We start from the raw sequence: 21,931 nt of genomic DNA, 5'->3' as shown, positions 1-21,931 counted from the left end.
GTGTAAGCTATAGATAAACAGAGTTCATGTTTTTTTTTTGATTATTTGAGCGGCTTCAGAAAACACACCCATTTTTCTTGCTCAGAAAATTTATTTAAGAAAACCATAGAAACAATCACAAACAAGTAAAAAAAGGAAAAAAGAAATGTGCATAATATTACACATGACCCATCATTGTTCAAGTATGACATAGAACACTTCTGAAAAATAAAAACTGCACACCAAACAGTTCTTCACTCATTGAAAGGAAAAAGAAATTTCCTTTTTGTCTAAAGTTTTAGGCTAAATCACAAAATGACTCTCTGCCAACACATAGCTCAATGCATGTTTATTTTTTACATCCTTCACTAAAATTGCTCATGGTGGGATTACGCCATTTGATGGGGGTTGCAGGTGTAATTTGTTCTCTTGAAGCTATAAACTGAGGCTCTAATTTGTTAAAGGTTGGCATGTGTAAAAACACAATTGACACTCCCTCAAAAAAACGTGGAAGCTTAATTAATAGGCTTAATGAATATATGAAGAATGTACTTATATACACAATGCAAACTGATTCATTCAGCCACCGCAATGTGCTTTACTAAGCCTGAAAGACACTATGTGTGCAAATGAATACGACCTATGGGCATGTGTTACATTTGCAGAAGCCTGTTTCCACCAGTTGAAGACAAAATTATACAATTTACTAATTCTTAATAATAAGAAAGTTTCTCTTACAGCAGTAAATATTTTTTTGTATTTGATATTCACTGCACATTCACGCCTTCGATGGTGACAGCATCCAAAGAGAGCCATTGAGAAGGGTTTCATTCACATATGCCTTATTAATATAATGCACACTCACATCTACACACATTAATACATTTATAAATATTGTATTTTGAACAGTTTTTTGACCTGTCTTACTGCCTTTAGAAGTTCAAGCTTGATATCTGAAGCTCTAGTGCACGCAAAAACTAATTTACATATTGCTTCTTCCCTGACTTTGCATGTGACCAATTCATGCAGTTATTCTTTGTAAATCACCTGCAGAACACCCACATTTTGCATGCAGAATTAAACTCCCTGAATTGAATATTTTAGGAGTCTAACTCCTTTTATTGAGTCAGATCCCTTGGCTCAGCTTAGCAATAAAAAAATATGATTTTTTTTTTCAAAGCTAGTAATCCCTTGTGAAAATTCACTGTAGATTTGATACTAGACTACATTATAACCTTTATATACTGTATAAAACTATATACATAAATAAATAAATGTAGAAAAAAAAGCCTAACACTGATAATGTTAACATCATAGCTTGCATTAAAAAATTAGACATGGAAAGCTAATGTTGTTATTTTGCTATATTAATCACCATTGTGTAAAAACCTGAAATCAAATACTTATGCTGCATAGGTTAGCATACAGGCAAAAGTCATATGATTAACAGGCCTACAGAATACTGTACATTTGCAATAGGATTGATTGATTATGTATCAATTTACATAAAAATCACTCTTCTGGTATGAGAACCATTGACCACTGTTTAACTAGAAGAGCCAGAACATTTGTAGACCACTAAATGGTATTTGATCTACACTGGCATTTTGGGAGTCTGGCTGTTTTTCCTTAAAACTTTGCAGTGCTATCAGCATTGAATGGTTGAAACTACTGTGATAAATAGCAGGTTTTGGAAACCAAAACATACAAAACATTCATGAGAGTCTTGAAAGTGTTGACACCTTTTGCCCAAGCATGAATGACAAAATATTTTATAACCTCAGTTTTACTTCCTTTGAGTCCAGCTTACTCCCTTGGGTGTGTCTTGTAGACAGTTTTTGAAGATTGCATTTAGCTCCAAAGCCCAATTTGGTGTAGAATAAGCAGTACTGAGATGAGATTTGTGCACTCCGACACAGAGGCACCCATTCACTGCTGTTAGGCCACCTTTTCAGAGTGGTTGACAGTCCTCTTCTGTTTCTGCCTGAGCAATGTGGCATGATGCTTCACCAGGTAACGTTTGTCTGAGCCACACTGTGAGATAGAAACATGTCCACAATATGAAATAAGTGAATATCATTCTGTGTTTGAGACATAAGCCAAGAAAAGTTCCATCTTTCCTCTGATGAACAACATGCATCACACAGTTTAACAAGCTTGCCTTTCACTTTTCATCCTGGAGCTTCTCCTGCACTATGCCTTTAGTGGTTTCCTTGATCTAAGACCCAGCACTAGTTAAACAAGTTTTGTGTTTAAGTCTTTTTACCCAAGGCCAAAAAATGGAATTTCCGCTGGTTTTGGGTGTGCCCGTGTTCAGCATTGAATTTATTGATGTCACACTCCACAGCAGTGATTAAAGGCTCATATGAAAGTAAACATCAGGGCTTTAAGAATTTGCAGATTTTCATAAGCATTTCTTTTTTTTTACCTAGCCTACTAGGTTTAACTATTATAATTTTATTGTGGAAGTTGTATTATATTTTACTATCAAAAAAGCTTTAGTTGTGAAGTCTGTTTCATCTCTGTACGAACGTTATTGTGGAGAGGTGTGAATTGTTTGCCCAGCAGGGGTCTCACACTCCTCCGCTTTCCCATTGCCCTGCTCACAGGCACCTAAACACAGGGTCATGATACTCTACACACAGAAACCTAACAGTGTCCTGACTAATCTTATAACAGACTTGCGGCAATAAATTAATTCATTTGTTTATACTGATTGAATATGTCCGATAAGTTGATTTTCATTTCCGATGGTGGAATGGAATGTCAGTACTGCGAGAATGTGTTAAAATAGAGGTATGGATGCATTAGTGAAGGAAAAGCACTAAAAACACCATGGCCAGGAGATGTGAAACAAAACATTGTGAATGTGACAAGAAACTATAAAATACTATTTCAGAGCAATATTAAATATATACATATGATATAATGAAATAAATAATTGTCCACACAACTACAACCTTTATTAACCTCTCCCTAAGTTTCATGCTTTCTGGTGCTGTAACTTAACTGGAGATGAAAAATTTATTTTTATTTTTTTTGCCTGCTTCTCCATCATTATTAGGATAAGCCTATATGTACTAATTAATGTGGGAAGAGACCACAGATTAAAGTAGTTACCGCAATGACGACAATCAACCTTAATATATTCTTACTATAGTGCTTATTTGAATCTTGTGAACTTCTTATTTATATATTATTATATTAGTTTAAACTATTTTGTTAATAAGTTCCACCTTGCTCAAGTATCTATGGATGTATCTTTTAAATTGTAAGCCCATTCTCAGAAACTACACTTACCATAACAAGCATGTCCTTGAGCCTCTCTATGGCCTTCTGATTGGCTCGTCCACGAGACACATAAGACGTCAGGATGATACTGTAAAGCAGAAATACAGATTTGTTTATAACATAGACGGTACAGATCCTAGGTGGGTGACAGTGAAAGGAAAAAATGGCTCTGTTATGTTTTGGGGAATTTATTTATTTTACTGGCATTGTTTGGGTCTACTTGTCCCCTTAGAGGGAAGCGTTGAGGCAAATCAATACTAAATCCTTCCAACTGATCACTTTTAACCTCTGATGAACATTTCTATCCTGATGGGAGTGGTCTCTCTTCCAGAATGACCCCGCCCACATTCACAGGCCACGAAGGCTGACTGAATGATTTGATGAGGATGAAAATGATGCAAATCATACGTTATAGCTTTCACATTCACCAGATCTCAACACTTAAGGGAGATTTTGGAGCGAAATGTTAGACAGCGTTCTCCATCAGCACCATCAAAACACCAATGGAAGGAATATTTTTTGGAATAATGGTGTTCTGGCGAATTATGGTGGCCCAACACCTAGCTAAGACACTTTATGTTGGTTTTAATGTTACCCACCTGTGCATACACACATATGCAATGAAATACGTAATTACTTACATCTCCATTAATATGATCGTGAATGCAAAAGCTTCAGACGTCATGTAACGTATGCCTTCCTGTGCAGCATTTGGGAGTGTGTTAACACAGTCCGCGGTCACATTATACACGGTCGGGTGCCCATTAAATGGGCCACATGTACCGGGAACAAACCTGAATAATAGCAGGGAGAGCAGAAAAAGAAATGGGAAACAATGTAAAGAAATAAATTAAACAAAATTGTGCTTAGTCTAATTCTTGGTTAATGATAATGAGTTGCAGGCTTGCTATACAGTTCAATGTGGACACCAAGTGTCACGGCGGACATGATGAGGCCCAGTAAGAGCATGAAATGAAACAGAACTGAAGAGCTGGTGGTCCGGAACACTTTCCTTGGCGGGTCGCAACATCGCACCAGATTGAACTGGGGAGAAGTAAAGAACATTTTTTTAAATGAATTTTCCTCAATTAGAGATCGAGCATATTTAGATAAAAGCACATAATATAGACATACTTTGATGATATAGAAGATTGCCAGTAGCTTTAAAATGTTGATGGCTGGCAGGAGAGGACAATAAAAAACTCCCATCCAAGTGACTGTCTGACCGTACACCAGATCTAACACGTTCAATGGGATTACAAACTGCTGCTTGCCCACTCTCCTTGACAAATTAGAGGATAAGCACTTCTCCACCAACACCCTAAAACAAAACAGTGAGGACAAAATGCACATAATTATACTAAATGTACCAACTGATAATTTACTGTACTCATTTTTCTATAATGACATGAATAGTTAGGCAAGAAGTCGTACTTTCTAGGATACGCCACCAAGAAAGTATTGCAGAAAGATGCCAGGAAGTGAAGTATTGTGAGCTTATACATGTCCTTTCCAAACTCGGTCTCATGACACTAAAAAAAAAAACAAAAAAACAAACAAGAAATACACAACCATACAAACATTCAGGTATAGACCATTAGTTGTTAGTTGCAAATCAGCTATGTGTGAGTGTGACAGTACGTCAAGGGCTGTACAATGTGAACAAAATAATATATTGCAGTATTATTTGTATATTTGTATACACTCACTGGCTGAATTCATAGGAACACCTGTAAACCTGCTCATTCATGCAATAATTCAATCATGTGGCAGCAGAACAGTGCATAAAATCATTTAGATACAGGTTTAGAGCTTCAGTTAATGTTCACATCAAATATCAGAATGGGGAAAAATATGATCTCAGTGATTTTGATTGTGGCGTGATTGTTGGTGTCAGACGGGCTGGTTTGAGTATTTCAGAAAGAGTTTACAGAGAATGGGGTGAAAAACAAAAAAGATCCAGTGAATGTCAGTTTTGTGGGTGGAAATTTTGTTGATGAGAAGTCAGAGGAGATTATCCAGACTGGTTTGAATGGTAACTCAAATAACCACTCTTCACAACCACAGTGCGCAGAAAAGCATCTCGGAACACACAACATGCCAAAGCTTGAAGGCTACAACAGCAGAAGACCACATCTGTATCTGAGGAATCTGAGGCTACAAAGGACCGTTGAAGATTGGAAAAATGTCAACGGGTATTCTTACACAAAATTTTGAAAATCTAACCAAGAAAGAGGTACTGCCGGTGGTTTGTTGCCCTATTGTGTTCACCTGTTCTGTGTTACATCCATGATTAGTTTGCCTATTTATACCTTTTTGGATAATATTTTCTTTGCCAAGTCTTATCATGCGCTCTGTATAATTAAGATCTCCATCATTATTAGATTTGATTTCATCATAATTAGATATATGATTTCCTGTTTCCTGGTCCCACTGATTTTTGATTTTTGTTTTCTTCTGCTTATCCTAATACTATCCTTGTGTGATGTTAACCACATGTGTGTGATGTTAAAAATAGTCAGACTGCCTAAAGATGTCTAAAACCTCGCTTGTTAAGCATGTTTTTCTCACGCAATTAATGTTGCTTTGATTAAGTTGTTGGATAGCAAAATATCTCCTGTGCAAATATTGTACCAATTTCTGTGTAGAAATCCTGTAGTTTTCATTACTATCTATCTATCTATCTATCTCTCTATATATTTATATATATATATATATATATATATATATATATATATACAGTCATGTGAAAAAACACATAGTTAAGCATATGGACATTTGATCTTCATTTTAACAATATTGGGAGATTCAAGTAATATAACTAAACAAATAAAACCAAAGAAAAGTCTTTTTAAAATTATCTGTAAAATGTAATAAAAAAAATCCAATTTCTTGTGAGGAAAAAGTAAGGACACCCCTGCATTTATTTGTACTTAAAATGGCTAAAATTACCTACAGTTGTATCACATCAGGTGCAAATTATTAGAACATCGTTACAGAGCATGTTTAAGGAGGCTTTCCTTATTTAAACCTCAGACATTTAGTTTGGTTTTCTCTTAATTGTTGAAGTGAGAGATATCACCATGGTGAGATCCAAAGAGCTCTCTGAGGTCTTCAGAAAGAAGATTGTTGATGCTTATGAGTCTGGTAAGGGATATAAAAATATCTCAAAAGAATTTGTAATCAGCCATTCCACTGTTCAGAAAATCATTTACAAGTGGAGAACATTTAAAACAACTGCCAACATGTCCAGGTCAGGCCTTACAAGCAAATTCACCCCAAGAGCAGACCGCAAGATGCTTAAAGAAGTCTCTAAAACCCCTAAAATATCATCATGGGACCTACAGCAAGCTCTTGCTACAGTTGATGTCAAAGTGCGTGAATCTACAATCAGAAAGTGACTGCACAACTTTAATTATCATGGGAGGTGTGCAAGGAGGAAACCTTTGCTGTCTAATAAAAACATGAGGGCAAGACTGAAGTTTGCCAAAGAACACACAGACAAAGGCCAAGACTTCTGGAATAATGTCCTTTGGACAGATGAGTCTAAAATTGAATTATTTGGTCATCATAACAGAGGGCATGTTTGGTGTAAACCAAATACAGCATTTCAGCAAAAGAACCTCATACCAACTGTGAAACATGGAGGTGGAAGTGTTATGGTTTGGTGATGCTTTGCTGCAGCAGGACCTGCCCAGCTCACCATCACAGAATCCACTATGAATTCTACATTGTGTCAGAAGGTGCTTGAGGAACATGTGAGACCATCTCAAAAAATTGAAGCTGAAGCGGAACTGGACCTTGCAACATGACAATGACCCAAAACATACCAGTAAATCCACCAAGGACTGGCTGAAAAGTAAAAAATGGAGAGTTCTGGAATGGCCAAGTCAAAGCCCAGATCTAAATCCTATTGAGATCCTGTGGGGTGATTTGAAATGGACTGTGCATGCAAGAAACCCCTCAAACATCACACAGCTGAAAGAGTTCTGCATTGAGGAGTGGGGGAAACTTTTTTCCAGTCGATGTCAGAAACTGGTAGATGGCTAGAAGAAATGTCTCATTGAGGTTATTTCAGCCAAAGGGGTAAACACTAGCTATTAGGGCATAGGGTGTCCTAACTTTTTCCTCGGTTGAAATACTCATTTTTGTTTATTTCTTTTGTTTAATAAGTGAAAACAAAGTGATTTTCTGTTGTTTACACGCAGTTGCATCACTTTCATCTACAGGTACAAATTAAAACAAGATCAGAAAATTACATGTTGACATTTCTTAATAAAGAACTGAATATTTAATGGGTGTCCTAATTTTTTCACATGACTGTGTATGTGTGTGTGTGTATATATATATATATTGATATTTTCTAATATATATATATATATATATATATATATATATATATATATATATATATATATATATATATATATACACTAGAAAATGTCAACATATAACCATTTGAAATGTTTTCCCAGGACACCACAGATATATTGTATAGGCCTAGTATTCAGTCCATGTTTATTATTTAATGCTTGTGATTTTAATGTTTTCTGGAGGAATCACAACTTACGTTGCCTTTATTCTGTCTAGTGAGGAAGAAGAGGTATACGGCTAAGCTTCCCAGCTTCAGCAAGATACTCCTGTTGGTATTAAGCATACAATCTGTTTCAATACACAGCAGAGTATCAACACTGTAAACATGGTAAACAGATTACAAAACAGATTATGCCAAATTCAGCTGTTCTAATAATGTTTACAGACCTTTTTATAGAAATGGTTTTAGAGAAAGTATGAGAAAGTCTGATAATAGCATTTGGAGTGGTTTAAAATTCAGATGTTGTGACCTACCGAACTAAGGTGACATTAAGCTGTGTGGTGAGGGAGTAGTCTTCATACACTGAGATCACGGAAAAAAAGTGTGGCATCACAAAATTGACTATGGTGATTGTAATGGGCGAAAAATAACCTCTCAGGAGATTCAAAGTCCAATGGAGATTAGAACGCTGAGAGAGAGAGAGAGAGAGAGAGAATCTAGGTTTTATGTGCTAAAAAATATTGATACAATAAAGAGCCTTAACACCTGCTAGCAATATTTTTCACTCTCTTAAAGACTTTTTGATAAAGGCTTACATTTGAAATACATTTTTAATACAAGTAATTTTCATTTAGAGCAGCCAACAAGTCCTTGACCTTTAAATTTAGCTTTAATAAAATTTCATGGGTGAAAAGGGTTGAGACAGTGGTCACTGAAAAATTATACCTGAAAAGCTTCTAGGTTAAAACTGGATACACACCAACAATTTTGTTATAATAACAGAAGACACTGGAATATTAAAATATGATTGACTCTTATATTTCATGAAGCAATAGCAATTCCATGTTACATGTTCAATGCTAAATGAGAAGTTCAGCTCCTCCCATTTCTTATAAGAATGCAACAAAACTGGTGCAGTGATTTTTATAATCTAATATGACTTTATATGGTACTTGTTTAATAATTAGAGTCATATGACTCTTCCCTTGCCTTAGAGTCTTCCGATTCACTGGTGGCAAAGTAGATCAGATAGATGGAGCTGCTCAGAAGAACTAACACCACAAAGTTGAGAACAATGCGCAGGGTGTACAGGAGAATCCATTGCTTCAGTGAACGCCCTGAGACTTTTTGACGAAACTTCTGCTCTTCAAGGTCCATCTAAAATAACAGGGCAAAGAGAGTTTGAGTGTGTGTAATTTGAACTGAGGCCAAACTCTCCTTCAAGAAATTTGAAGGAGAAATTCATTGTGATAATCAAGAAATTCCACCAATTCTGTTGTTTTCATTTTGATGATGACTATTTCTGCCATGTTTTAAGTAAGAAAAAAACTGATTTTATAAGAAATATTCAAAGGTAGGGTGATGTGGCCTGACACAGAGGGAAGTTACAGGGTGATGTGTCCTGACACAGAGGGAAGTTGTTCTACCCTGAAGTGTTTTAATCCCCTTATGATACCACATCAATTTGCCAACTATTACAAAGTTTCTACTTATTAATGACAGTCATACCAACCTCTCTTTTTTTCTTTCTCTTGAAGTTATGTAGCTTGTCATGTTTTCAAGAAATACAAAGCTTCCCAATGGGGGAAAACTTAAAGGCAGCTTTATCTCTGACCATTACAAAGTGCTGACACTGGAGACTCCTTCCATAAGGAGGAGTCTCCTGTGAACATGTTGTTACTATAGAAATTACTGGAACTGCTGTCAGGGCTACTTTTATAGAAGATTAATCACCAAAGAATCATGAACTGTGAATTAGAATGGTGAATTGAACAGCACTGTGGTACAATAATCACTTTTACAGTTCTGTTTCTCAGTCTGATGGTCAGGAGCTCACCTTCAGTTCATTTCTGATTAAGTTGTGTTTAAGGAAGGCTGCTTCAGGCTCCCGGATGCAGAAATCCCATCCACAGAACACCTTATAGCTCATATTTGCATTGAAATGAATGCCAGTCAGCCATGTGTTCTTATAACCCACCACTATCCTATAAAAGAGAAAAAGCCAATATATAGCCAAGTGTGAAGTGCTGTCTTTTGCCCTGTATTTCATCAGTTGACATAAGCTCAGCTTTAAACCAAAAGTAATGTGCAAAGCAGCACTCAAAAATCCGTTCGTTTAATTATTATGGTTTTAAATAAATTCATTTTGAATTCCCGTGGAATAGTGATTTATGAATTTTTTTTAAAAATTATTATTATTTTAGGTTTCCATTTGAATTCCAATTCATTTTAAATTAGTTTTTAGTGTGGTTTTGTTTCTATTACTTTTTATTTGTACATTTTATTTCACCTGTAGTTTTTATATATTTTGGTGCTGTTATTCTTGTGTCTGATCTTTACAGAATGACTCATGAATAAACATTGCACAATGTGTAAATCCTTGCAAAGTGCAACACTTTCACTGCCAGATGCCAACATAAAACTAAAGTCATTATTTAGAAAAAGGAAAATGGATTATTTAATGTTAGCTTTTAATTTTTATTTCAGAGGCAATATTGCTGTTGTTTGTTTGTTTGTTTTAGTATAGTATTTTACAGTATTTCAGTTTAAATTTTTTTTCTAGTTTTACTTTTTGGTGAATATAATGACTCTGGTCTGTATTTGGTGAAAAAACATTTTAAAGCATGTGTAAGAAATGGTATATTACAATACTATAGAATTGCACAAATATTATGGCTATTACTTTGTAAAAATGTAATTCATTTGCAACTTTGCTCTGCTCATATGCTGGGTACGATTACCTACGCCTACTTATAAAGGTGTCATACAAATATTCTCAGTAAAAGAATGATGTTATGATAATAAAGTGCTCTGACCTGCGCACTATCATGGTGAGATTAAGGAGGAGTATGGTGAGCATGCCAAAGAAAAAGAGGAGAGCTGTGTTTAAACATTTTGAGCCTAAAGAGTAGTTTGTGTAGAAACCATAGAAAACTGGAGAGTGTTCCATGAAGCCCTGCAAAACACAGAGAGTGGGACAGAAAAGGTAATGTGAGGGTGGTTTTTAGACCCTCTAGAGATCTTTAAAATCAGACTGAGGCAGGTCCATATGTAATTATGAAATATGCGAGGATTTCAAAAACCTATATTTTTTACTTGGATGCTTCCATATCTGTATTGTAGCCCTCTGACAAGAGCAGCAACACCTCATAGAATTCATAGAGTTCAAACACTGGAGACAAATCAGAGTGCAATAAGGAATGAAGCATGATATAGTGTGCTATTATAGGAAAATAATCAGTGATGAGGTGGTGTGACTCTCTGTTACCACCCAAAATGTATTATTTTCCAATAACAGAATGTACCGGACGCAACACGAGATGTCATACTTTTTATCTGTTTATAGTTACGTTTAACATTGTGGAACATCCAGCCTCTCTTTTTTCTCTCTCTAGAAGGTAGTAAGACAAAAATATTCAGTTTGTTACAGAGAAAGCCTCCATCCTGATGTTGAAAAGCTTACAGCTACAGCATTACCTCAGACTGTTAGAAAACACTGACAGTGGAGACTCTTTCCAAAAATGCTAAACTTATCAGCAGTTACACCTTTTTAAATCACGCTATGTGGAGCATCCACCATACACATCCCTGTGTAAGTTGTAACTCTAGAAACAATATTGAGTTAGAACAAGTGCATTAATATAAACTTTGCAAATGGAACTATTATCAGAGCTGATGTTATAGAAAATTAATCAGGATTGAGAAGAAAACATGGAGGGCAAAGAGCATGGAGCAACTTACCGTGCCCAGAAAAATATCCACAAGTGAACCATTCTCCTTGAAGATCTGGAACCCTTCAAAAGAAAACAAGAATGGCATTAAGTGATAAACAAAACCAGCAGAGACTCCCTAAAATCTTCAGCACTTAACACTTCACTATACTTACAGTGTGTGTAAGTGCTTGTGATGTTGCTGTACAGAGTGGGACTTAGCACAGTGCCAACGATGATGGCAAGGTTCAGGAAGTTTAGGAAGAGCAGGTACCTAAGGCACACAAAGTACGCCTTCACCCCCACACCAAATCTCCCTGCAGAGGAGACAAGACCGTGTGAAAGGTTAACACAAAACACAAAACACACACTACACACAGTATATTCTACGCACAGTATATATACCTTCAATGTTATGGAGGGTGGTTTTCCACAGCAGTAGTCCTGAGACGACTCTCCCCACCTGCTCCCTCAGTCGCCTTCTTGCAATTTCCTGACTCCGCTTCCATGATGCCCAGTAACCAATTATGCACCTCTCTACATTTTGTCTTTCCCTGATTGAACATTAATAATGATAGGCAATTGTAAAATGAAGTAACTGTTCATTCTAAATCCTACATTTTTAAATAGTACAACAGGTCTGTGTATAGATTAGGGTTGAGCAATGCAATATTTTCTCTTTATAATACCAAGTAATATACTGCTATCAAAAGCAGTATGGATAGTTCCACAGGTCTTCCTATGCATATAATATAAATTGGTATAAATAATTAAAATATGTAATGCGGTCATCAAAGAAAATACTTTTGTTAGTATTAAAATCATCCAAATTTATTTTGAAAGGGAATAAACGTTTTCTTTTATTAATTGATTGGCGTTGCTTAGTGGTTTCACAACAAAATGTCATTAAACGACAATAACTGACACAGAAGCTGATGTTACTCTCATCAGAAATCCAGATGAATTAGCAAATAAATTTAAACACCTGATGTTCCTCTTCTCCTGTATACACAGGGGCAACATCTTCAGTGGTTGATTAGGGTTCCAGTGAACCTCAGCTTCTTGTGCTTGATCCTTGTGTTGCAACCTTCTCTGTGAACTGGGCAGCTGCTCGTAGATATCAGTCTGATAGTCCTCGAAGGAGAACTCTGATACAGTGCTCTCCTCTGAGAATATATATGAAAAAAATTCATTAAAATGGTATACTTCTGCCTACAGTGTTTTGACGGTGACACCATTTGAAATGAAACTGAACATTTGCCAAAATGAAATTTCAGACAAAAAAAAACAATACAGAAAACCAGAAATGGATTTTTCCAAAAATCTTGCATAATTGGATGTTTCAGTAAGATTAAATATGTAATATAATATAATCATTAATATGGTGAAGCTTTTTGTAAGGAGATGTTTATTTAACAGTTATGGAAGGAGTCTCCATTGTCTTTGTAACAGTAAGTTTTCTGCCACTGGAAACTCTTCAGGAAGGAAGACTTTGATTTTAATATTTGATTTTAATATTATCTCTGTCACATGACAAGCTGCATTTTTGTCCTATTCAAGAGAGAGAAAAACATTCCACAACATTAAGTGTAAATTTATGATGTGTCAATAAATTGATAAAGTTACGATGTGTTACAATCTATAAACAAAAAAATGATAAAAAATGTACTTTTACAAAGAGTTACAGTACATGTAGTGGTTGAATTGGCACACTTTGTGATAGGATAAGATGTTAACCTACATTTTATGCATGCATGGTTCTAAGTTTTTATATTTTATGCATGAATGGCTAGAAGTTTTTATCTTTTATGCCTGAATTGCTATATGTCTATACGTTTCACACCTAGGCCTTGTATGGAAAACACAATCACATATGTAAGTCAGAATAAGAGGAAGTCCAGGCCTGAGTGAAACCTAAGCAGTGAAAGAAACTATTGATACAGTCAGCTAGATTTTCTTATTCCCACCCAATATTATAAAAAGAACAAGCAATGCAAGACTATGCATATACGCTTAAAAGGACTGGACACACATAGACACATATGGAAGACACTTACCTGAGAATAGTCTTTGGTAATCGACAGGTCTGGACTCCTCCATATTCTCTCAGTATCTCACAATGGCAAAATCCAACAATGTACTGTCTCAATATTACACTTCTTGCACTCAGGTGCACAAACATGTAAAAGGCACGAAAGGGACAAATGTTATCTCCGGCTGGCAGCTGTAGTGCCAAAACTATGGTGCAAGCAGGATGCGGTAGCTCCTTCTTGGTAAAGCTACAAGCATCACTGCTTACAGGAAGTCATATGACGCACACAGTACTTGTAGGCGTCACCTTTAAGTGAAAACCCAACATGACTTAAAGTGTGAGATACTTACAAATCTAATGTACTTCCAAACAGAGTCAGTGTTTTCATGCTCAGATTGGAACTGTCTTCACTAATGGGACTGCAGAAAGCTTTTTAATGGAGCTGTGAGTATGGCTGTTATTTATGGTTAGTGTGTATTAGAGCTTATTAGACACCTGTGGGAATAACAAAAGATGTCGAAGATGTCATATTGTGGGAAATCAGGAACACTATGTGCTATTACAGGGAAATTTGTGATTTCATACTCATCATCTAGGAAGATTTAATCCATTGCAGAAATGTAATCACAAACTGTCTAGTTATCACTAGTCTGCTGTAGGGAATAATTTAGTCTAATCTGGGAAGAATGTCAATAATTGTGTATTGCAGGGGTGTGAAACTCATTTTAGGTAATGGGGCATTATACTTAATCCAATGACAAGCAGGTCGCACCAAAAAAATCAGTTTAGTCCACTCTTAGAAATAATTGAACCAAACTGTGTCTTTCACCTGGAAATGTATAGTGTACCTTTAAAAATAATTTAAGGTACATAATTGGCCCTTAAGAACCACTGATATACCTTTAAACTTTACTCTAAAAACTATTTAACTGTACACCAAATGCACTTTCATAAGTAAAATATACATTTGAAAGGTACAAACCATGTCCCATTGATGAAACCACCCCAATGACAAGGAAAAGTATGATCTGGTACCTTTATTTCTGATAATGTAGACCAATTACACATCAACAACTCCTCTTAAATATGTTAACTTATCAGCATTGATCTGAAAGATACAAATAAAAGATGTAAAAGTTGTGATTGCAGAAGGATTCACCCCCTTTATGTGAAAGAGTTGTTTTGGAAAGAGATGTAGTTACAGCTTCAATTTTTCTGGATCGATAATGAAGAATTACATTAAATGGCCGAAGGGTTGTGAATACCTGACCATCACACCCATATGTGCGTTTTGAACATCACATTCTAGATTTAGTCCCCTCTTTACTGCTATAACAGCCTCCATTCATCTGGGATGGCTTTTCACTAGATGTTGGAGCATTGCTGTGGGGATTTGTGCTCATTCAGCCACAAGAGCATTTGTGAGGTCAGGCACTGATGTCAGATGAGAAGGCCTCGGGTTCAGTCGGTGTTCCAAATTATCCCAAAGGAGTTCAGTGGGGTCGAGGTCAGGGCTCTGTGCAGGACACTCCAGTTCTTCTACTCCAACCTGGCCAACCATCTCTTAATGGACCTTATTTTGTGCACAGGGGCATTGTCAGGCTGGAACATGTTTGGCCCCCTTAGTTCCAGTGAAGGTAAATTATAATGCTGCAGCATACAAAGACATCCTAGATAGCCTTGTGGCAATAGTTTTGGGAAAGCCCACATATTCATCTTTCCATTGATTTCTAACCACATCCTTCTGTTGATGTCATTGGTGTCTTTGTGCCAGACCGCCTACAGACAGATGAATTCTGAAAAGTGCCTCTTTCCACACTCCCGCACATGTATAAACATGAGCCAATGACTAATGTGCATCGACTAATTAATTGCCTTCTATCTTTCTCTATAAGCCTGTTAGGCTTCTTTATAAGTCTGCAGGTTAGACAGTTGAAAAGGGAAAAAAAAGCGTTCAGCATTTTAACATGCTCTCCAGCTGGCCCTCTCACTCATCTGATTCAAATAAGCACGCCTTTGATTCCACCATTTGTTGGGAAATTTAGCACGTGTCTAGTTTAGGATTAAAAAGGAATGACACCAGTCTGTATCTAGTGTGCTTTGCTGTGGCGTTAGTAAAGGCCATATTCAGAATTCAGTTACATGTCCGTAGTGAGGATTTCATACCGAACCTGCACACATTGATATTCAGACATCTTTATCTGAGACTTTGCTTATGAGAAGGACTGAATTTTTCTTGATAAATTATGAACAACACTTAATGTATGCAGAGAAGATGCTTTGTGGGACAGACTAGAACCTTTATTGGGCTGGTTCTGGCCCGTGGGCTGTTTGTTTGGCACGTCTCGTGGTTGGGGTAAAAACTAGGATGTGATCTGACAGACTGAATCACTATATGTGGTCTAAAAATAAAATCCATCAAACCTTTGCAGAACTCATGAAAGAATCACATTATATGGCATCAACTGGCTCTAAATTTGCTCAAAATAAATATTCTGCTGAAACATATCAAATCATTCATCACATATTGAAACTGGCACGTTATCATCTACTTTGATTATGTGGCTTCTGTGGCAAGACAATTCAGCTGATAGTGTTTGTCAGACAGATAGAGGAAGTTAGGACAGTTAAGAGGCTAGCATCACACACAGACATGTACATCAAGTACACACACAAAAACTTGTTAAATAATGCTAAATCAACATCTAACCCAAACCTGAACCTTAACCTCAGTACTTAAAAGGAGATATTTTGTTAAATTCAGTTAATGGATTTGCTATTATGGCAATCAATTCACTATTTCAGAAAGTATGATAGACTTCCTCTTTGTTACAGTTACTTGCCACAATAGCCTCAGGTTTTTATCCCCTTAGTTAGAATTAGGTGGCTCATTGTATAGTGTCAGTTTTAACCCAATAATGTACACACACTCTCAGTAAAAAGGCATTAAACTGTACTTTATCTTGTCCCTCGGGTGGTACCCTCAAGTGTACCCATTTGGTCCCTTTAGTATGCATTATGTTTTTGTACCCCTTTTTCTGAGAGTGCAGAGCACAGTTGAAACTTTTAACAAACTAATGCGTACTATGTAATGACGAATTGATGAAAAACATATACCTGGGTGGACAGGCAATGACAGAGTGGACATTAAAAGCATGACCAACAAAATATTTATTAAAACAAAGGGAAATTATTAAAATAAATAAATCCATTTCCATATGTATATATATGTATATGTATATACACATGATTTATATAATGAAATGCTGCTTTTGTGAGTAGCAAGGAACTCTGCTTGCTTTTGCTTTTGTGAGTAGCAAGGAAATCTATATTTGGATTATTGTGAATTAGCCGTCTAAAACAACAACATAGTTTGCTTGTTCTGACTTTGAGCGACCTGGATGCGGTTGTTCTTAAAAATAAATGGGGGTTATACACTAAAAGAACACTCTATAAATTCCTTATGTCATGGATTCTTATTACTTATGGGAGTCTTTGTAGAGTCATTGTTTGATAATAGTTACTGTAGGATATGAAACTAGCAATCTCATTGTTTTTTTGTTTTTTTTAATTTGAGGCTAAATGCATAGGATACAAACATGGGTAAGAAAATTGGGCTTTGTCATTTAATTAGTTTTGGGGTCCATGCACATAAGTCCTTGTGGTATGAGTATATACCTTGTACACGACATACACAGAAACATATGCTGAAGACTTAAAATGCACTGTATTGCAGGAATGACCTGTATGGTGTTACTGTTTTTCAGGCACTCTAATATTGCAATACTGTGTATTGTGGAAATGTCAAGTATTGTGATATGATAGTTTGGCCATATCATCCACCACTGGTTCGAACTCATAAAATGGAACCGGTGTTCTGACGACTTGCAGTTACGATTATAGATCTTTGTAGAACAATGCTGCAAGTATTTTGGCTATTTTATCTACATCATTAAAATGTCTCCAGATTTTTGGAACACACACACACACACACACACAAAAAATACTGCACCAATAAAAGTCCTTTTAAAAAACTTTTTTTTTTTTGCCTTCACACTAGAAGGCACCACTGATAATGCTATATATCAGAAAATTCTTCCAGCTTTGAAATATAAGAAACATGAATTTGTGACAATGCAAAAGTGAAGTGCGCATGCGCAGAAATCCTAGTTTAGACATCTCGATAAGTAGAGTAATTTGTCAGAATATCCGCCCCATGAGTTTAAAAATAATAATAATAATTAACCGTCTGTTGGGTTAAAAATGACCAAAATGGCCGTTTCGTGGTTTATTCAAGCAGTGGAAAAAGACATTTAACACTTGGACAGGCTACAGCGTGGAAAGTAGTATTTACATACTACTTATGTACTACTTATATATTAATGACAAGCTACTGTTTTACACCGTCCCCAGTTTATAAACAGTTATAAACAGTTATAAACTGATTCGTTATTAAAATATCCACTGTTATGATTAATGAGTTACAGTCAATCAAACGTCACCGAGTTCCACTATAAAGGGGACTGTACCACTTTTGTAAACCTTGGGGAGAGTTCTATTATGTAAACGCGGTATAATTAGCATAACCCTAATGCTGTCTAAATGTACTACTTGATTTATGATTTTGAAGTCTAGTACGAAATAAAGAGACATGAATTGTCGCGTTCTTATCGCTCTGCGAGTTTGTGTAACACTTGTCACCCCCCCACCTACCCCCAGGAAAAGGAAGCTGTCTGCCGCCCTACGTATACAGAAATACACACAGTTGCGGTTCGGTTGTTGAGAAGGTCAGATTTTCAGCAGCGGTGACCGGTGACTCGGGTGAGTAACATGGTTCGGGTATGTCAACTCCTAAACTTTGGCGGCTTTTATTTAAGAAAATGTTGTTTTAATTGCCTGCAAAGTTAAAACTCGAACTTTATACAGTGTGTTCATTGGAGTGTGTTTACTTTGGTATGACACGCTGCAGGTTATGAGGAAGTGAAGAGTGCTTTTAAAAAATATAAGGTGTCAAAACTACAATGTGGGTTAATTTTAACTCTCTTTTATCGCGTGAAAGGGAATGAAAGGACTCGGTTCCCCAACCCCCTGTCTCCTATTGTGTTTGGGTCTCTCAGTGGGCAAACACAGTAAAAAGCCTGTTCCAAGTTTCTATGGTTTCATCCAGTTACTTCATCCAGCGGCGCTCACACGCACACGCGCGCACACACACACACATACACATACATACACGCACGCGCTCACGCACGCGAAGCAGCGGGTGATTATTAAGTAACCCGCTAATTTCAGCAACATGATCATCTGCTCTGTTTTATTGTGCTGCTGCAAATGTCTATTCACATTTGCACCCACGCTGTTTAAATTGAGGTAAAGTTGTGGAAGGCCAAACGGCTCACATCTCCATAACTAATGAGTCCCCCCCCCCCCCCCCCCCCCCCCGTGTAATATTACATTTTGTTGTAAAACATATTTCACCATTTTACATTTTGTTAAAATGCCTAACTTTTTACGCCATCCAAAAACATTTTTAGATTTGCCAGCAGTCTGATGTGCTAAAATGAATTGCTGTTTACATTTGTGTAATGTCAGAGCGTTACACAGCGACTGTGGCGTGGACGGTAGCGTTGTCGCCTCACAGGTCCAGGTCCTCGGTTCGATCCTGAGCCCTGTTTGTGTGGAGTTTCTGTGCAGGTCCTGTCTGTGTCCATGTGTGTTTCATCTGCGTTCTCCAGTTTCCTCCCACCTGCCAGAAACATGTCGCTACGTGGATAACAATGACTAGTGTCCCATTTATGTTGCGTTCCCGTTCACACCAGTTGTTCCAGGGATAGGCTCTGGACCCATCGTGACCCCAGGATAAAGCAGTTACTGAAGAACGATTTATTCAGTGAAAAAAATTACAAATTAACAACCCCACATATACATTATGAATTTTGTATGACCCCAAGCTTTGTAAACTCTACATTCCTGATTTATAATATAGGACTACAGTAACATTTGAACATTTTATTATGTGATTGACAAATGTATGTGTAACGTAATTGACTATAACCCAAAGGAATATTCTTCACACTGACGTACCAGTCTATAGCATGATTTTGCATGCATGCATGAATGCAGAAGCAACAGCAACGCAGGTGGCATTATACACACACCTGCTGCGTATTTTATGTACATCCATATAATTTAAAAGTGACATTCCAAGTCGAACATGATTCCAGGTGAAATCGTGAAGCAATTTCATGCCCAGCAACGTTAAACACTCTTTCTTGAAACTTTTTGCTGTCGGCATGATCGTTGTCATGGGGAGTGTCTCAGATTGAAACCTCTGATCTTACATTAAATATTTACTTTACTTTCAAGTATCTGCTAATCTAGAAGACTGATATGCAAACCCAAGCTTTCTATAGATTTGAAGGCAGCATGACAGGTTTTTAAAAATCACACGTTAACTGTGATAGGCAAACCGGTGGATGGCAAAATTTTCTATTTTTATTGTTGGAGCATAGTGAAAAATACTAAAATAAACAAAGCACCCTCTTAACTTAAATGTGGCTTGTCTGAATGTGACAGTAACAGTTCAAAATATTAGCACACAAAATCCATCTTTGATGTTTCCAATATTAATTTGTAAAATAAATGAAAGAAACAAAAGAGAAGATTTTGAGTTTCTCTTGAACCCCTTTTGTAAATTGAGCTAACCCTAGAGAGACCCAAAAGTGGTGTAGAAGTACTCTGTATTATTGACAAACACAAAGTGTTTGATCAAACACTTTTTTTTTAAAAAAAAAAAAAAACAACTCTAAAATGTAATAACTTTCCTTATGGCAGATGTTACAGCTTAACCTACAATGTAAAAATTATTATTAAGCTGAGTTTTACAGCATAATTTAATTGATCCTGCTTTATGGTGAAATAAGACCCAGTTGGTTTTACATATGAGGCATCAGAATTAGGCTTGTAGTGAGATTAAATCTGAGTCTTGTGAAATCAGGAATCTAAATTGTATTGTGTTACTGAAGACTTGGGAATGTGCTATAGCAAGCGGGAAACCTGACTCTAAAATGCTGTGGGCCTCTGAGGTGTTGTCCTTTTTGTGCACAAGCTTTAGGTCATGCATGAACTGCTGAGGGAGAATGTGTGTGTGTGTGTATGAGTGAGAGAGAGAAAGAGTCACTGATCACTTCCACATTTTTGTCTGTATCTCTCAAACTGCCTCCTGTGTTTAGAATGTTTTTTTAATGCTCATTTCTGAGGCTCTATTTTTGAGAACACTATAAACCACTATCTTGTTTATCTGTTTGTACGCTGCTTATTTAGCCGCAGCTAGATCGGGTTCACTCCATTTCCCATTATAGTAACAGCTACGTCTCTGTCAAACAACATTTGTTCTTCATAATGACAACCTGGGTTTGAGAATGACCTAACTGTGAATATTTAACTATTTCTCTTTTTTTGGGATAGGGGATGTTTTTGTATGGGCGTCTTATGGTAGTAAACTTAGCCGACTGGATTTTTATCTCAATTTTGACCTTTCCTACTCATCTGAAGTGACCTGAGATCTGATTAAGCTCCTCTGAAGTCTTCAGGAATAAACAAATGTCCAGTCAAGATGCCCATACAGCAGCATAGGGATATACAAATAGGGCAGTGGTGGCTTAGTGGTTAAGGCTGATCAGAAGGTTGGGGGTTCAAGACCCAGCACTGACAAGCTGCCGCTGTTGGGCCCTTGAGCAAGGCCCTTAACCCTCTCTGCTCCTGGGGTGCTGTATCATGGATGACCCTGCGCTCTGACCCCAGCTTCCTAACAAGCTGGGATATGCGGAGAAAATAATTTCACTGTGCTGTAATTTATATGTGACAAAATAAAGGCTTCTACAAATAAAGAACAGCAACTCTTAAATATTTATAATTAGGTTTTGTTCAGCTTTAACATAAAGCCTCCACTTGCTACAAACACAGGAAATGATTAAAGATTACAGAAACCAACCAGTTGAGTCATTTATGTTTTTGGGCACTGCGCTGTTTCCACGTTATGAAATTATCAGTTGCATCATACAAACCATTTGGCAAGGAGTGTATTTCCTGTGAAAGAAATTTAACCTGCCACAGGTAAGACTCCAGTTTATGTAGCCGCCAGGCATCAAATTGGACTTTTTTACCAAACAGTGTGACTCAGGATTTTATCAGATGGTGACTAGTGATAGGCATGAATAATAAAATAAAATTAAATAAAAAAAAAAAAATTAAATGAAACTGGGTACTTTTTGTCCATCAGTGAGGTCTTGGCATGTGTTTCCCCCACAGGGTGAGCTGTTACACATAAAAAAACAAGTTAAGTGTGTTTTTATGGCAGCGAGCTCACCCAAACACAACCAAGAGTGC

General features: G+C 36.7%; 2 protein-coding genes across 4 annotated transcripts in view; one reads left to right on the top strand and one right to left on the bottom strand.

The window, feature by feature from the left end:
* Nucleotides 1-62: 62 nt before the first annotated feature.
* tmc8 (transmembrane channel-like 8) lies at nt 63-13,792 on the bottom strand. Its single transcript, XM_026930714.3, has 16 exons — nt 13,572-13,792; nt 12,500-12,680; nt 11,920-12,068; nt 11,691-11,831; nt 11,546-11,598; nt 10,621-10,760; nt 9,642-9,789; nt 8,795-8,962; nt 8,119-8,273; nt 7,841-7,910; nt 4,705-4,802; nt 4,405-4,591; nt 4,184-4,314; nt 3,912-4,064; nt 3,280-3,358; nt 63-2,013 (listed from the first exon to the last, which is right to left on the bottom strand). Exons 1-16 carry the CDS (start codon nt 13,612-13,614, stop codon nt 1,918-1,920), a joined length of 1,992 nt encoding a protein of 663 aa, XP_026786515.2. The 5' UTR covers nt 13,615-13,792; the 3' UTR covers nt 63-1,917.
* Nucleotides 13,793-13,970: 178 nt separating this feature from the next.
* tmc6b (transmembrane channel-like 6b) overlaps nt 13,971-21,931 on the top strand; it is a 28,316-nt gene continuing 20,355 nt past the window's right edge. The window contains exon 1 of one of the 3 annotated variants that reach the window (XM_026930612.3): nt 13,971-13,990. The gene's annotated coding sequence lies outside the window, so the exon portion shown is untranslated. Of the gene's footprint in view, nt 13,991-18,265; nt 18,386-21,931 lie in introns of those variants that run through there. The other 2 variants (XM_026930610.3, XM_053238065.1) reach the window with 2 other exon arrangements.

This window comes from Pangasianodon hypophthalmus, chromosome 11 (genome assembly GCF_027358585.1).
Source record: "Pangasianodon hypophthalmus isolate fPanHyp1 chromosome 11, fPanHyp1.pri, whole genome shotgun sequence".
In the NCBI taxonomy this organism is placed as follows: domain Eukaryota; kingdom Metazoa; phylum Chordata; class Actinopteri; order Siluriformes; family Pangasiidae; genus Pangasianodon; species Pangasianodon hypophthalmus.
Note: the sequence above shows the minus strand (reverse complement) of the source record. Positions and strands in the feature narration are given on the sequence as shown.

Bases quoted from the DNA above. Each gene is read 5' to 3' on its own strand.
- tmc8 (XM_026930714.3), bottom strand. From the start codon at position 13,614: ATGGAGGAGTCCAGACCTGTCGATTACCAAAGACTATTCTCAG. The intron at 10,761-11,545 runs GTAAGTTGCTCC...TGTGTTTTGCAG, and splicing joins TGGATATTTTTCTGGGCACG to GGCTTCATGGAACACTCTCC. The intron at 8,963-9,641 runs GTGAGCTCCTGA...CTGTTATTTTAG, and splicing joins TAATCAGAAATGAACTGAAG to ATGGACCTTGAAGAGCAGAA.